General features: G+C 46.8%; 1 protein-coding gene across 1 annotated transcript; it reads right to left on the bottom strand.

Annotated features, from left to right (window-relative positions):
- Positions 1-11,515: 11,515 nt before the first annotated feature.
- Positions 11,516-15,118, bottom strand: SSR2 (signal sequence receptor subunit 2). Its single transcript, XM_075040957.1, has 6 exons — positions 15,017-15,118; positions 13,721-13,875; positions 13,053-13,151; positions 12,478-12,586; positions 12,223-12,300; positions 11,516-11,897 (listed from the first exon to the last, which is right to left on the bottom strand). The coding sequence occupies exons 2-6, from the start codon at positions 13,873-13,875 to the stop codon at positions 11,787-11,789; spliced, it is 552 nt and encodes a 183-aa protein (XP_074897058.1). The 5' UTR covers positions 15,017-15,118; the 3' UTR covers positions 11,516-11,786.
- Between the last annotated feature and the right edge of the window lie 1,587 nt (positions 15,119-16,705).

The raw sequence follows: 16,705 nt of genomic DNA, 5'->3' as shown, positions 1-16,705 counted from the left end.
TTTCTCTGTTTCCGGGGAATAGGATACTGCTTTACAGCAGGGAGCACTCCTCCGTTTGTTTTTATGTGTTTCAGTTGTGCCAATTTCAACAGTCCCACATCAGTTCCCAATTTACTCCACAATTCCCTGGGCACTGCTTCCTGGGTTTTTGGTGTCTCTAGGTCGGGATCCTGGACTTCAGATATTATGCATACCCCCGCGATTGTCAAATCAGTACCCCTGGGTGGTAGATGTAACTGTACATCCAGGGCTGGGAGGAGATGTCTTCCTAATAAACAAGCTGGGGACTCTTCTGCTAGTTTCCCACGCCCCTTTATTCCCTAATTGTTAATAGTAACGGTTAACTTCAATTATTTTATCCCTTTCATCAGATTGAAATAACTTCTTCAATAATATTTGAGTATCCCCCCATGATGGTTTATATGCAGTGCAAATATTTGAAAAAAATTGGGCACATCGATTCGCATCTTCCCTCAACCTAGGCATTTTACATCCCCCCCTCAGCTAAATCTCCTGGATTCCAGGATTGATTAGTAAATACAAGCAATACCAGAGGAGGAGCATTAGCTTCCCCCGCTACTGGCTGCATTGCAGCTAGATTTCCAGTAAAAGCGACATAAGCAGGAGCAGTAGAAGCAGTAGCAAAAGATGGGTTAAAAGAAAGCAGAGAGGGGGGTGCATAGCGTGGAGCAGATTCCACAAGTGTATCTGTTGGATCACTTATGACTCTTGGCAGCCTCGTACAAAGTCACACTGACACGGGGACTCTGCGGATACTGTACCGCCTAAATCTATACCTTGCCAGACCCAAGCAAGAAAATGGACAGAAGTCAGCTAGTGCTACAACAGAGATATTGCAAGTATGGAAGGATGTTGCTGGCTCTCAACATCCCTTGGCAGCCCTGACAAGCCCCACTAACTCTGGGACGCTGAGATTGCTGTAACACCTAATGCTCAACCTTGCTAGAGCTCAGGACCCAAAAGGACAGATGTCAGCATCAGTTCCCACACAGAAGGTGCCAGGACTGAAAGCTGTTCCTGGCCGTCACCTTCCCTTGGCAGCCATTTCACAGGCCCAACAACATAGGGCTCCAAGCTTCTGCTGCATCCAAAGGATCTCTCTCGCCTACTGCCTCACTCTCATCAGATCCCAGCTCCAAAATTGAAAACGTCCAGCGACTGCCACCACAGAGAAGTGGCCAAGACTGAAAGCTGTTGCTGGCCCTCACCTACCTTTTGCAGCCTTTTCACAGCCCCCCCCCCAGCTGGGGCTGTGCCCTTGCTTAAGCACATAACAGTCCCCTCACTCTCTTGCTCCTTGTAGGAGCTGTCGTGTGAAATTTTTCTCCCACCTCTGCCTATAGTGAACATGCCTCCAAATTTTGGAGCTGGACACTGGCTAGAGTGAGAGAGAGTGTGGGAACTGTTATGTGGCTAAGCAAGTGCAGAGCTGCAGCTTTGGTGGGGCTGTGAAATGGCTGCTGAGGGAAGGTGAGGGCCAGCAACAGATTTCAGTCCTGGCACCTTCTGTTTGGGAGAACTTGCTGGAGGTTTTCAATTTTGGAGCTGGGGTCTGTCAAGAGTGAGAGAGAGTGCGGAAAGTGTTACATGGCTAAGAAAGCGCACAGCCCCAGTGTTGGAGGACCAGCTAAATGGCTGCCAAGGGAAGGTGAGGGGCAGCAACAGATTTCAGTCCTGGCACCTTCCATTTGGGAGCAGTCACTGGGTGTTTTCAATTTTGGAGCTGGACTCTGGCTAGAGTGACAGAAGAGTGTCTGAACTGAACACATCCAGTGCTTTGGAATTTTACCCCTGAACAAGTGCAGAATCCAAAATCTAGTAAAATATTTTGAAAAAGTATGCTGTCACCCTGGCAATTCCAGAGACACACAAATCACTGCAATGTACTGGGGGCTGGCCCATGCCTATCGAGCCCTGTTCAACACTATTCAGTATCCTCAAGGGGAAGAGATAAGAAGAAGGTCTCTGGATCTGACAACAAACCGACAGGCACTGTGGCCACTCCAACCCCAGCGACAGGCACTGCGGCTGAACCAGAGAACCAGCCTGTGCCGGCATCTGTTGCCCCCATACAGAAGAAGAAATATACAAAAAAATCAGTTTGCTTAGTGAGGGATAAAGATGAATATAAATCTAAACATGAGCCCTATTCGCCTTTGTTGCCAAAGGCAAGTCACGAAAGTGGGTTCCACCAGAGTAAAGTTATGCCAACAATCCCACCTTTTGGTGACACAAGACTTCATCGTTCTCAGGCCTGAGATATCATTAGATGTTATAATTTGCATGACCTTTTCATGTGTAGATCCATTGATCATGTTACACTCTATCTGAATTTCTTCTCCAGCTGTTCCCCTCAGGAGGGGAAGCCATCTTTCTCTATCCCAGTCCAGCTCATGTCTGGAATACATTTCAGCTCCACGCATAACCACAGTAGCTAAGTTTAAGTTTTCCTTGATGGAGTATAGTCCCATGCTTCCAGTGTGTTTAACGGAAGCTGGGGACCATGGCCATTCTGGGTCCTTCTGACTACAAATCAAAGGGGATTGTATTAGGGTCAGGCTAAAACATAAGATTGCTAATTCAACCTGTCGGTTCATCATCCTACAACCTGCCTCTCCACATCCACGTGCAGTTCATTCAGGATTCCTGTGCACACAAAAGGAAAGAAAATATGTTTGGTCGTATTCAACCCGCAAGGTTAAAAGGAAGGTGAGATCTGCCGGGTGCTAATCTGGTGTACCCTTCCTGAGCAATCTCTGGCTTACCATGCGTAGGGATTTTTGGTTGTAGTTAGTACCACTGGTACTGTTCCAATCTGAGGCATTTTCACCAGTACAGGCTGTCCAGTGTAAAATCCCGTAGGATATTCTCCTGGCTTGGTATGAACTTTCGTAGCGATTGTATTAGCAGATACACGAAAGGCTTTAATTTTGGGGCAGCCATCTCCACTCCATCTATTACCTAGTTGGTAGATGGCATTATACAATCGCAAATGCTACCCAGATTCATGAGTCTTTGTGAAACACTTAACCAATTCAGTTTCAGTTTCGCCTGGCTTATGGCCATAGCATTCTTACAAATTGGCCATCTGATTAGATCGAATGGGGTTGTTTTTCACGTACAATCTCCTGCTCCACCCTGAGGTCCAGTGGTTTCTTCTGTTTTTATAATGGACCTGGCCTCATATTTGGGGGGGATCTAAAGGAGACAGAGGATTATTTCCCCTTGCATAGCTATTATTGGGGTCACCCCATATGTTTCCATCCCATTCTTCAGGGGATAGAATTAGTTTCCTAATTTGCACAATGTCAGGGGGATGGGGAGCTTACAGGGGCATCATTTCCACCCTTTTCTCCACCTTTTATATTGCCTCTGGCCAGTTTTAGCTGTTCTTCAACAGATTTCCAGTCATGACAATTACCACAAGCCCAATCCTCTGAAAATTTGGGATTCAAACTTATTCCATGCTTTTGTAAGTAATCAGTGATACTGCTTGCCATCCTGCTGACTATGCCAATTTGTTGTGAAAAGGAGTGGTTTGGACCGCTTAAAGAATCACCTTTAAGGGTATTAGCAAAACTGATTCAACAGGAATTTATAAAAGTGCGACTTCACAGAATTTGATGGCAAGATTCACTCTATTACTTAATATATGGATGAAACGTACAAAGGAAAAGTAAGTTACAATCAAACTAAAATTATGTGTACAGAGACCAGAGATGCAACAGGGTAAAAGAGAAAGATACAAAGAAAAATCGAGTTAGAATTGATTTCTCATGATTTGTACAGAAACCAGGAATGTAGAAAGGTAGGGGAGACCCTCCTGTTGAGTCACGAGGTTCAGAGGAGACCCCCTTGCGTTCTAAACTCCTGTCAGAGTCTAGATGCAGCGGGATCAATGCCTAGTCTCAGACTTGGGCAACAGTTTATGTCTAAAGAGATTATGAGTATAATGGCAGCCTGAGATTTCATTCACAGTCAAATAAAGGTCATGACAGTAATTTAAGCATAGATTTTGAAAAGCAATATTTGTAATATACTTGCTATAGAATATTCAGGGTTTATCTAACAGCTGATTCACCCTTTCCAACAGTTGTTTAAGATGATTATTCTCACTCGCAAGTTTATCAACTCAGATTCCTAGTTTTTCTCCTGTCTCCCTCTCGAAGGCCAATGAGGATGTCAACATCTCATTTTCCGATTTCAAAGCTGCATAAATTTGCTTGAGAGCAGGGACTTCCTTAGCTACTTGCTGAGCACAAGATAAAAAGGCTCCGAAAACCACACAAATAACACCTTTACCTTTTCCTACTCTAATCCTTTGCGTAGCCTGACACCGCTCAGTGTGTCCTACCACTTTCTCTTCATCCTTCCAAAACTTTTGAGCCCATTCATTCCCAGCCTGGAAAGGGGCACATTTATATTTTTGCAGAATTGTATCCATGGGAATCCTGCCGACTACACCAATTTTATTCTGTTGCATTAAAGGGTAAAGAAGTTTGGCGGAAAATAAAACCCCTTGCATTCCAGCATGTCCTCAGATACCAGAGGGGCTGGGGGCGGCTAGGCTTAAATTCTGAGTGATGCTCAATTCAGCACTGTAAGTCCAGTCGCGCTCAACATATATTGAACTATCACCATTGTGGATGCACAAGTAGCATAACGTACTTTCAATCTAGTCGCATTCAATGAACTATCATGGCCAGACTTAAGAAGTTTGGTTGCGTTCAACAAACTATCACAACTATATTCGAATGACCAGTACAGTTTATTAAAGCAACAGGAGTACAGGTTCTTTTGGGTTTCTGGTGATAAATACACTGTCTGCAAAGCATGTTCACATAACAAGAATACGAATAATACAGCCGACTACAAAAATGTTAAATTGTGGAAAAACTCTATAGAGATTTCTAAGTTTCCTGGGGAAGCACTTGGTATAACCGAGGGTTTGAATCTTACCCAACAGGCATCCCTTTGTGGGGGGAAGAGAGGTTCAGCCCATCGACTGATCCCAGAAGTCAGCGATGTTCTCCTGACTTGTCTATGATGGTATCTTCCCCAACATTCCTCCTCTCTTAAGCCATTTTATACTATGTTTCTTAGTTTTAGGTGGAGCTTGAGTGACTCTAGTCATACATACCTCTATTATGATTGGCATAAAATCTCCTCATGTTACTTTTAAAGGTATATGCTAGAGAAAATTCAGAGCGCATGCTCAGTGAGGGGTGGTCGCACCTTGAAGGCGGGTAGCTTTTGGGATGGAGGTGTGTTTTGGTATTATAATGATATTATAATGAGCTAAGTTCACCCAGAGGACATTATTTTGACAGAAAATGGAAAACTGCTGGTTCAGGACTGGCTCAGGGTAACAACTCTGTGGTTTTGAGTTCCATAGTACCATCCAGTTTGCATCCCTGTGGTGATATCACAGAGCCTGGCCATGGTGCTTCCACTCCACTCCATCCTCCATGTTGTTTCTCAGACTCAGCATTGAACATTGTCCCTGACTTACTCTCTTATCTGGATAGACCCCAGCTCCAAAAGATAACCCCCTGCCGGAGAGCCAGGGATGCCAGGCTCACTCACCAAAGCAGCAGGAACTTTGCTTTAAAAGTTACAGTTCATACGGAATATGAGCTAAACTAAATCCTCAGCCAGCACTGATTGAGATTAGGATTTTAATGATGAAGAAGGTGGGGATGCGCAAACTTCTGTGACATGCCCAGGGATTTCTCCCTAAGAGATATTCCTGCGAAGATACTAAAGAAGTGGAAAGCTCCCCTATTGCTTGAAAAAAACCTTCTCTCCTGGTTTCAAGCTATCGTTCCCTTTATCACTTCCCACTAATTGTACTACAACAGCCCAAAGAGGCAGGAAATCCCCTGCCCTGAGCCTGGCTGGAGTGATTTACAGCTCCCTACAGCAAACCACAGGCAAAATGGCTTTGGGAAGACTAACAGATAGACCTTTCTGTGCTCGTGTGACCCACTCAGTGGCTTACACCAGCAAAGAGGGGGTGACTGCAGCTGTATGACACTATTAGTTTGCTCCAAATTTTTTATTGGTTTGCCCCAAATTTTTCTTGTGTGCCTACTTTCAGTTATTTGTCTATTCTCAACATTATTTTTGAATGGAATGAGAGCAATAGAGTGCTTTAATGAAGTCGCTGAGCTAATGGCTACAGCATTAAAACATTGGTATATCTGAAGATACAGCCAACACTGAAAAAGGAAAGTTAAAGAACTTTAAATATGATTTCTTTTTTTTTAATAGTCCATATAAATTTAGCATTTGTATAATTCATACACATTTTTAATTAATCAAATAGTTCTATAGCTTGAACAATCAGGAAGGGGCTTTCATTTTGTCAGAAATTAAGGTGTAAATGATGGAAGCTTGCTAACAATGTACTGTTTAAATTCTTGAATCTTCATATTGTTAGGACAACTTTTCAACAAAGTAATGTAAGACAGAAGGAGAAGACAAGTATAGCTGTACACCCTAAACTGTGGGGACCATTTGTAAATTTGCAAATTTACTTTATTCAAATGCCTAAATGCAATAATTCTGAGCACGTCCTTGTCATTTTAGATGTGTTCTCAGGATGGAGGCCTGTCCTTGTAAACATGCAGATGAAACAACTGTTGCAAAAAAAATGCTGAGAGAACTAATTCATGGGTTTAATATTCCCCTAAATCTAGACAGCAATAGGTGACCCATTTTACAAGACAAGTAATGCAGAAAATTTGGGCAACCCTACAAATAGAACCTAAGTGTCATTTTGCCCATCACCCCCAATCCAGTGGGGCTGTAGAGAGGAAAAACTCTGATTTTAAAAACAAGTTAGCAAGAATTTGTGCAGAAACTGGCCTGAAATATCTGGATGTGTTACTGACGTGCTGAAACAGACTCCGTAATCAGTGAGATTGTAAAGTAGGTATGTTCATTCAGCGCTGGGCAGCATGGGGGGCAGTCCCACCAAAGTCGTGCACGCCTGACTCGGCAGTTCGCTTCAAATTTATACAGTCAAGTGTTACATATACATAGAGTTTCGCAATACGCCTATACATAGGCATGACCTATCCCCGCTTCATATTAAAATTAGTTCCAATAAGTCATTTCCCTAAGTTCTTCCCAACTGTGCCTGCGCAGTGCCTCCTTGTGGTGGTCGTCGGGGGTCGTGAAGATGAAGGCTGGATGTCTTCGCGGTGAACTCTTAACCTTCTGTCCCTGCACAGACTCAGTCGCTCCTTGGCATTTATCCAAATCACAAGGCCTGTCTTGGCTGGTTCTTGGGGTCGACTTCTGCTTCTTATCAGGGACTATCTCTTGCCCCAGCCAGCCTCAACAATGCAAACGCTAAACATCATCTCTCATCCCCTTGGGCCATGTCTACCTCTGTTGAAATTTCTTTAACTTCATTATAAGCTAGATAATTACTAAACAGTTCCTATCTACATGCATATATCTACTATATCTACTAAGGTTCCTTTGGCTCCCCATCTCCTTACCTTTCCCATTGATGCATGCGAGAAGCATTGTGAATAGAAAATATGGGCCGTTACCCCATGAGATTTTGACAGGCAGACCCATGGGACTGTCTTATGGGACTGTCTTACACAACATCCTTAACTCCCATGCAGTCAAAGTTAAAACTAACGGATAATGCTTTCCTAAAATATTGCCAGGTATTAATGAAATGTTTAAGGACTTTCCACACACAGCTGAAAGAATTTTTACCAGAACCCACTACTAAAGTCTGTCCCTCCTTGAAATCCAGAGACTGGGTCTACATGAAGGTATACCAGGGAAAAATCACCCTTCAGCTGCACTGGAAGGGACCTGCTCAGCTACTGGTAATTACTAATCCTACAATAACATGCAAGGGCTGCTCAGCTGGAGCCACAATTCCCAGTGTAAAAGGGTCACACCGTCTTCAAACACAACGCAGAGTGTATCACCTGTCACAGCAGAGCTGGGTGATCTCGATGAACTTGCTTTGATCAAATGTCAACAGAAGTACCATCTACAACCCTGCAAATAGACTTTAATGACCCTGTTATTATCATCTGAACCTGTCGATTGTTTTTAGAAATTGTAGTTTTGTTTACTCTGGGATTTTGCATTTGGGTTTATGTTATTACTGGTCATACACTAACTCATAAGAATTGTTATATGATAAAACCTTAAGGAATTCAGGATTATTGGGGGTATGTGGCTCTAAGGCCTCTAAGATGCTGTCTGTTAATTGGATTAACACCTGTACATTAGGATTGGTTTGGTTTTATATTTTTTTTCCTTGATAATTCGATACATCCAGGCCTCTTCTGGAATGACAGGCACAACTTACCCCAGCGTACCAAGCAAAGTATAAAATGCTCTGTGCAAAATCCACTTGTGAAATATTTGGCAAACTGGCTTCCACCAGTTTGCACAAACATTTCTCCCCTGGCTAGGAGTGTCAGAATTATAAAGGGCTGTCATAAACCTATCTACTGTAATGAAGAGATGGGTAATGCTATTTCAGCCTTCAAGGTAAAACAAACATCCTGGATAGCCCTGCAAAACAGTGGCATTAAATTATATCCTTATCACTCAAGAAAGGTACATGTATACACCACTTGCTGTACAGATGCAGACCAAGATCAGAAAATAGAAATGGACATACATAAAATTTGAGGTAAACTTCAAATACTGCATGAAATACCTGAAAAAACCCACAAAAAAACCCTTTTTAACTTGTGTGGAAGGCTCCCAGACATGAAAGAATGGTTAGGGAAAAACTTCTTAAGAGACCATTGAAGTATGATTTGTTAGGCTTATTAAATTTGGTGGTTATGTATGCATTAGTTCAGCTGATCTTATATAGCAGCCAATTGGTATGTAAAAAGATAGAACAAGGCATAACGCAAGTTAGTTGGCAGAGCAGGCGCAGAACCTCACCTTCACCAGCCTCCTCATTCTTGTCAGCTCTAACAGAAAACTCACCACCTCGGGCTCCCACAGGGAAGTGGCCGAGACCGAAAGCTGTTGCTGGCCCTCACCTTCCCTCGGCAGCCATTTCACAGCCCCACCAACACTTGCACTCTGCGCTTGCTCTACCACCTCACCTTCGCCCTTGCCAGAGCCCAGGTCCTGCCAAACCCCCAGGGCACTTGGGACTGAAGCAGGTGTTGGAAAAGCCCAGCAAATGCCAAGGGGCTCTGTGGAACGCAGCAGGGCCCCACACAGGCATCAGAAAAACCTGGTGAAACCTCTGGGATACTGTAGAGAACAGCAGGGCCCTGCCAGTGCACAAGCAAAGCCTGGGCCCTGCTTCCCTCTAGTTTCACTGGAGCCTTTGCCAGGTGTTTCCAGGGCCCAGCTGCACTCTGGAATTTCCTTGGGCCTTCACTGAGCTTTTCCAATGCCCGGGCAGTTCCCAGATGCACTCCAGCGTGCCCCAGGGCCTTCGCCAGGTGAAAGAGAGGGTGCAACCAGCGGCAGCAAAGGTTGGGGTGAGGACGTGAGGAATCCTGGCTTGGAAATGTTGCTCTGGTAACAGTGGCACAGTGTTTGCTCCAGCACGGCCCAGGATTTCTCAGCTGTCAGCACCGTGCTGTTGAGTGGTGTATTGGGTTTGTGTGGCAAGGTTTTGGTAGCGGGGGGGGCTACAGGGGTGGCTTCTGTGAGAAGTTGCTAGAAGCTTCCCCCATGCCTGATAGAGCCAATGCCAGCTGGGTCCAAGATGGACCTGATGCTGGTCAAGGCCAAACCCATCAGCAATAGTGGTAGTGCCTCTGTGATAGCATATTTAAGAAGGGAAAAAAAGTTGCAGTGGGCACAGAAACTGCAGCCAGAGGGAGGAGTGAGAACATGTGAGAGAAACAGCCCTGCAGACCCCCAGGTCAGTAAAGAAGGAGGAGGAGGAGGTGCTCCAGGTACCAGAGCAGATCTCCACCTGCAGCCCGTGGAGGACCCCACACCGGAGCAGGGGAATGCCCCAAAGAGGCTGTGACCCTGTGTGAAGCCTCTGCTGGAGCAGGCTCCTGGCAGGACCTGTGGCCCCGTGGAGAGAGGAGCCCATGCTGGAGCAGGTTTGCTGGCAGGACTTGTGACCGTGCAGGGGACCCACGCTGGAGCAGTGTGTTCCTGAAGGACTGCAGCCTGTGGAAGGGACCCTTGCTGGAGCAGTTCATGAAGAACTGCAGCCCGTGGGAAGGACTCACAGTGGAAAAGTTTGTGGAGGACTGTCTGCTGTGGAAGGGACCCCACACTGGAGCAGGGCAAGAGTGTGAGGAGTTCTGCCCCTGAGGAGGAAGGAGCAGCAGAGACAACATGTGATGAACTGACTCCAATCCCCATTCCCTGTACCCATGCACTGCCGGGGGTGGGGGTAGATAGAGAATTTGTGAGTGAAGCTGTGCCTGGGAAGAAGGGAGGGCTGGGGGGAAGGTGTTTTAAGATTTGGTTTTATTTCTCATTACCCTACTCTGGTTTGATTGGCAATAAATTAAGTTAATTTTCCCTAAGTCAAGCCTGTTTTGCCTGTAACAGGAATTGATTGAATGATCGTCCCCATTCTTATCTTGATCCATGAGCCTTTTGTTATATTTTCTCTCCCCTGTCCAGCTGAGGTGGGGGGATTGAGAGCGGCTTTGGTGGGCACCTGGCCTCCAGCAACTGGCCACACCAAGCCACACAGTGCCCCAGGAGCACAGCCACATATGAACAGCCACTGCCTCCCTGCCCAAAGCCCAGGGCAGAAATCAACCACCTCTCACCACTTGCAGGCCCCCACCCCTCCCGCAGGAAAAGCACAAATGAATGCTCAACATGTAGCCACATTTACTTACAGCTGTGAAGAGAAATCTTATACTAGGGCTTGGAGCTGTCAGGAAAGCTGGTGCAAGGGACCAGGCCTTCCGGGCCCTTCTTTCCCTCTTCCATTTATTTTATCAATAGCGATTTATTTTATTGACTGTATGCCCATTAGCTGCTTCTGAAGGCAGCCAGGTGCCTCCAGGACTTCTCAGTAAAAGAAAGGCAGGCTTCTTTCATGGTGTTCATTTTATTACAAAATCCTCAGTACCTCAACCCTTAACAGAGCAACCAGAAAGAACAAAACCACAGCAATTAACTGCTCAGCAAAATGCAATGGGGCTTCCTAGAGAACAAGCATCTACAGGGACCTCCCGTGCCCCACTTAGCAAAGCAGCAGCTCTAAGAAGCATCTCTCAAAAGGAGACCCGTTTTTGTCACTAGATAGAGCTGCTTCTCACCAATGTTTCAGCAAGGCAGGCAGCACTCAGAGGAGAGGGCCCTGAGATTTAATACATTTGAGAAGACTGCAGCAGGCAAAGACCCATTTGGCTCAACAGAGCCCCAAAGGAGCCCCAAAGGCAGCACCGATGTCAGAAACACTGCGGGGCTGCACGCCCCGCAAACTCCTCTGGATGTTAACACATTCGTATCATCACAGACGTGCTGGCACTATGTCTGCAATGGAGTGATGGGTCTCTGCTCCAAATATGCAGACAAGGGAGTTGGGGATTTTTTCGGTTGGGGTTTTTTTTTTTTGTTTGCTTGTTTCTTTTTTAAAATGTGGAAGACAACACATCACTGCCATTGAAGCACTTGATTCCCTCTTGCCAACAGGGCTGAAGCACAGCCCAGGCAGCGCTTTGCAGGGGGGACTGTTGCTGATCCCAACACACCTGCAGTTCCGGGTGCGTTAATGTTTGTTCTTTCCTGAGCTCTGAGGTGCTGGTGGCATTTGACTTTGCTCAGTTCTTTTTGGTTTTGGGGGTGTCATACTTTCTCTTGCTTGAGTACCACAGCAGCAGTGGGATCCCAATGGAGGGCAGGGTCATCACACCAAAAGCTGCCCAGTCCAGCTAGAAGGAGAAATTGTTAGAAGAAAGTCAAAACAAGTCATGTACAGATGAGTCTTACAGCCATCAGGTCTTCTACTCTCAAAGCTTCTGGCTCAAATCCCACAGTGCCAGCTCCTTCACAGGGGTACCTGGGATAAAACTCTTTGCTTTTTCTGTGATACTCTTCTGGACAACTGATACCGATTAATTGCAATCCATGTTGCAACACCACTTCTAGGTGACTGTAGTGCAAACCAAACACACCACACACAAACTGGCAAAAAGCCGCTGTGCTGGGTTGCAGTTGCTGCAGTGCAATTTCAATTACCAGTTGAAAGGTACTTACAAAGTGAGGGGAGAACCTCCTGTCAAACTCACGCTGAGCCAAGATTCCTCCCTGCCCAGGAGCACTAGTGAAACCAATCTGAAAAAGGTAGGGGGAAAAAGATAGCATTTGCTACCTTTCCTTCTTGCAGTAGAGTCTGTGCAGTATAAGAGTGCAGGGACATGCATCATCCCCTAACAAGCAGCTCAAAGAGCACAGTCAGGTGCATCATCTGCTGTCCGATTTGGGAAAGGATCCTATAAACAGTCAACTCACCACAACCTGTCCACCCTCCTGTGCCAGGTACGTGATGGTAGCAGAGGTGAAGTTGAAGTAACCAGCTTTGAGAGGCCGCAGAACCACAGTGTGGGACACATTACTTGCTCTGAGAGCCATAAATTAAGGAAAATAGTTGCAATTCAGAGGAAGAAAAGTGAGGAGATGGGTAAGGAGCCTCAAATGAGGTGGAAAAGTCAGTCCTGCTGACAGATCTGAGTCCTCTGTGGTTACAGACATCCAGACCCATCCAAGGCTGATCCAGCTGCTCCTCCTTCCCAGCAGATGACATGCACATGGACCTGGCCCTGTTTGCAAGGAACTTCTTTTTCTTTTTTTTTTTTTTTTGGTTTTTTTTTTTGTTTTTTGTTTTTTTTTTTTTGTTTTTTTTTTTTTGTTTTTTTTGTTTTTTTTTTTTAAACAAAGCACCTTCAAGGAGACCAGAGGTTTGCATTCAATACCCTGCCCAGGGTCTGGCATGCTGGAATTTCAGTGACAACTGAAGACAGGAGAGCTACAGGATGCTTAGGGGTAAGAAGGAGTGTTGGGAGAAATTTCAAAACACGAAAAGATACGGAGCGATCCTGTCCCACTTGACATTGAGCATCCCAGAGACAATGCCAAAATCTTCTGGGGGGAAAGAATCATCTGACAGCTCCACATCTAAAGCAGCACTAAAGGCAACAAAGAAAGGGATGAGAAGAGAATCTTAGACTTGTCATTCTACTCACGGGGGACTGCACCAAAGAGGGATGACAGTTCCATACTGGCAATTCAGCAGCTGGAAGAACTGGTATTTGAAACATAAAGAGTCACCAATAGAAGATGGGGAGGAGAGTCAAGATGTATTGCAGGGAGACCACAGAAAGAGGAAGGCAAAGCTGAGAGAAACTGCAAAAAAGACAGGAAACCAGACATGAAAAAGACCTCAAGAAGCCAAGAAAGGGAGGCTGCATGCATGGGGAGCAGAGTGTCACAAGACACAAAAGTAACTACACCATGTTGGACCAACAGCTACAGCAGCCACGAGGTGAAATCAGGAAACAATGAAAGCAGGGACAATGGAACAGGAAGAAAAAGGCAAATCGCAGGGTCAAACCTTCAAGCACTGCTGGTAAGCTCAGAGTTAGGGGGAGCAAAGGTAAGAGCACATCATGGAGCCTAGAAATAAGTCTCATACCCTGTACACGCACACACATAACATTTGCTCCTGGTCAGTATCGGAAGCCTGGACAAGACTCACCTGGAGCCAACATTGTAGATGTTGTACTGCAAAGTCAAGTCCTTGCCCTCCACTGCATATCTGTTTAACAGAGATTTGGAGGCCAGGAGCCTGGCACCTTCCTCACAGTGGGCCACATAAAACAGGGCAAACACAGCAAGAACCAGGAGCTTCATCTAGAAGCAAAAGAAAATGGAATGTAGTTGATAATTTAATTACAAAAAGAACACAAACAGGACAACTAAACAAGACAATTCAGGCATTCATGTGTAGTAAGACATGAACACCTGTATACTTCACAGCAATATTGATAAAGGATTATCACAAGCTGGCAGAAAATTACCATGGTTCCACACAAGTCTGCAACTGCCCCTGAAATACCTCTACACTCTCCTAGAAGGATGTAGGAAGTGGCACAGCAGTGTCCCAGATCAGCAGGCATGGAAGAAAAGACAACGGTTTTCTCCCTTTTCAAAGCCTCAACAAGTATCACTCCCCTTTATCACAACTCAGTAATTGGCAAAGGTCTCAGACCACAAAGCCTCTTCTAGTAACTTTCAGAGCAAAAGCTTTGGCAATTAACAGTTTCACCAGTTTTAGCAATTACCAGTTAATTGCTGTACAACAGAGTTAGCTCTTCTTCCCATCAAATTCTGTTCTTATCAGAAAGTACTAGCTCCTCATTTCAAACATTTGTTATTCTTTCCTATTTCCAGCCACTGAGGTACCACCAACTCCCTCCAGTGACCTTTTGGTCCCCAGAAGTCCCTGCTTCAGGCCACGTGTCCCAGTTCCCCTGAGCCTAGCACCTATGGAGCTGCCCTGCTGAGCGGACAAGGAAACACCGTGATTATATATGCAACCCATTAGGAAACTTGTTAGTGCTTTTAAATGCAAAAACTGCTCACATGCCAGAGCCTCCACTCTCTATGCCCCAGGACCTTTCCTTCTCCTCAATACTCCCTTGCCACAGTCTTTACTCCAGCATTTCCACTCTAGGCTGCTCCTAAACACCTGCACAGCCCAGAGACCCAAAGGTAAGCTCAGAGATACTGCTCCATGCCAAAGAACCGCCCAGTTTCACCGACCGCTGCCTGCAGGAGACCCAGACACCAACACTCCAGCAGAAGACCCTGGCTGGCCCCTCACATCCCCTCAAAACCCACCCCCAAGCCACCCTCACAGACCCTTCCCAGGACCCCCCGCCTCCAGAAATCAGGAGACACTCCACCAAGCTCCTCCCTTCACGGATTCCTCCCCGACCCCTAGACCCTCCCCACGAAGCCCCCCGCCCTACAACTACCCCCGGTCCCTCACCGTCCCTGCCCCGCGGAAGGCCGTGTCAGCGCAGAGGCAGCGGAAGCGCGGCAGACCGGAAAATGGCGCCTCGGCGGCGGCCCGCGGCACCCTGGGAAATGTAGTCTTAGGCCGCCCGCCAGTGGGGGGGGAGGGGGGCGACGACCCCGCGCCTGCGCAGAGCCCCTCTCTCCGGCCGCTGCCCGGTCTCGTGCCGCTCTGGGGCTTCCCTCCGGGGGAAGAGGGTTGAAGCAGTTGTCTGCAGAACACCAGCTTTTAGTCCAAAAATACCGCTTCCAAACCCTCCGGGGGAGAACAGAGCGCTGCCCCCCGCCCCCTGCCCTACCCCAGACCCCGCAGTGGAGCCGCCCCGTGCAGGGCAGCTCCTGGAGCCTCAAGCATGGCTCGCTGGGGTTCTGATACGTGGCAGGACAGGCTTGCACCTGGGAGGTGCAGGCTGAAGGAATGCACCTTGGCAGGACTCGGCTTCCCCTTAGGGGGAAGGGGACAAGCAGCCTGAACCTGTGATTTGGGTTTGGTGGAGGCCCATTGCTGAAGTTACTGCTTTGGGAGTGAAGACAACAAAGCTGCCAAGCAAGGATGTAACATAGGAAGCCAGAAGGCAGCCATACCTCCCCTCTTCCTTTGGCTACCGCTTACGTTTCTCTCCATCTGTTCTTGAGGTCGGTGTGATTCTCCTCTTGTCGCCTTCTTCAAGAGCTCTGGGAACAAGGGGAAAAAGAGGCGCCCTCCCCACTTTGTCTTCAGTTAGTGACAAGCATGTAGAGCAGAAGCCCAATGACCACCATGGCTCGGAAAAGCACTTCAACAAGCAGCAGCAGCACACCTAAGAGGAGGAGGGCCAGCAGCTCCACCCAGCTCACCAGTCCTGCCAACTGCATAGAGGCTCTGTAAAGCGACGAGGGAGAAGAGGAGGATAGCAGGGAGGAGGATCAGTGTCAAATTCCTCAAACGTCAGGTGGGATGCCTCTCCTAGTGCACAGACCCCAGAACTATACCTTCGTGTATTGGGGACACTCTGCTTAACTAACCCCACACCAGAGATGCTCCACCCTTCTGTTTCCGACAGATTAGGAAATGTCCTGACCTCCCTGTTGCAAAACCAGTAACAAAAGAGAAAGCCACAGGGCCCGATTTTCAGTGCTGGAGGAAGCCTTGAGAGGTCACCTGTTCCATGTTTCTCAGGCAGTTGCCTGCAGAACTCTGGAAGTATACAAATCCACACCTCTGTACACATATTCCTCCTCACACACACAGATCATAGAACTGTAGAATGGTTTGGGTTGGAAGGGACCTTAAATATCATCTAGTTCCAACCCCCCTGTCATGGGCAGGGACACCTTTCATTAGACCAGGCTGCTGAGAGACTCATCTGACCTGGTCTGGAACACTTCCAGAGATGGGGCATCCACACAGCACATGAATCCACCTCTCCAGGGTCCCAGCCGCTGGCTCCATGTACCACCTCGTACTCTTTCTTTTATCAAAGTTCCCTGCTCCCAGTCTTTGCCAATAGCTCTCCATACACCCACTTTCTTCTTTCCCTGCTGACCCACGCAGAGCTTATCCAGGCTGCGGACTACGGAAAGCATCACAGAGCTTAAATTGATGTACACTGAGGCAGTATAACCACAGGCTGGGCTTCTCTCCCCCACACCTCAGCAGGGTTTGCTGCAGTGCCAGGATAGA

This window comes from Buteo buteo, chromosome 11, assembly GCF_964188355.1.
Source record: "Buteo buteo chromosome 11, bButBut1.hap1.1, whole genome shotgun sequence".
NCBI lineage: Eukaryota > Metazoa > Chordata > Aves > Accipitriformes > Accipitridae > Buteo > Buteo buteo.
This window is presented reverse-complemented; position numbering and strand designations above follow the sequence as displayed.

What these genes read in the sequence shown, in the direction of transcription:
- SSR2 (XM_075040957.1), bottom strand. Translation starts at nt 13,875, where the DNA reads ATGAAGCTCCTGGTTCTTGCTGTGTTTGCCCTGTTTTATGTGGCCCAC. An exon ending in AAGTGGGACAGGATCGCTCC is followed by an intron (nt 12,587 to 13,052) that starts GTATCTTTTCGT and finishes TATGGCTCTCAG; the next exon opens with AGCAAGTAATGTGTCCCACA. An exon ending in AGGAGGGTGGACAGGTTGTG is followed by an intron (nt 12,301 to 12,477) that starts GTGAGTTGACTG and finishes TACCTTTTTCAG; the next exon opens with ATTGGTTTCACTAGTGCTCC.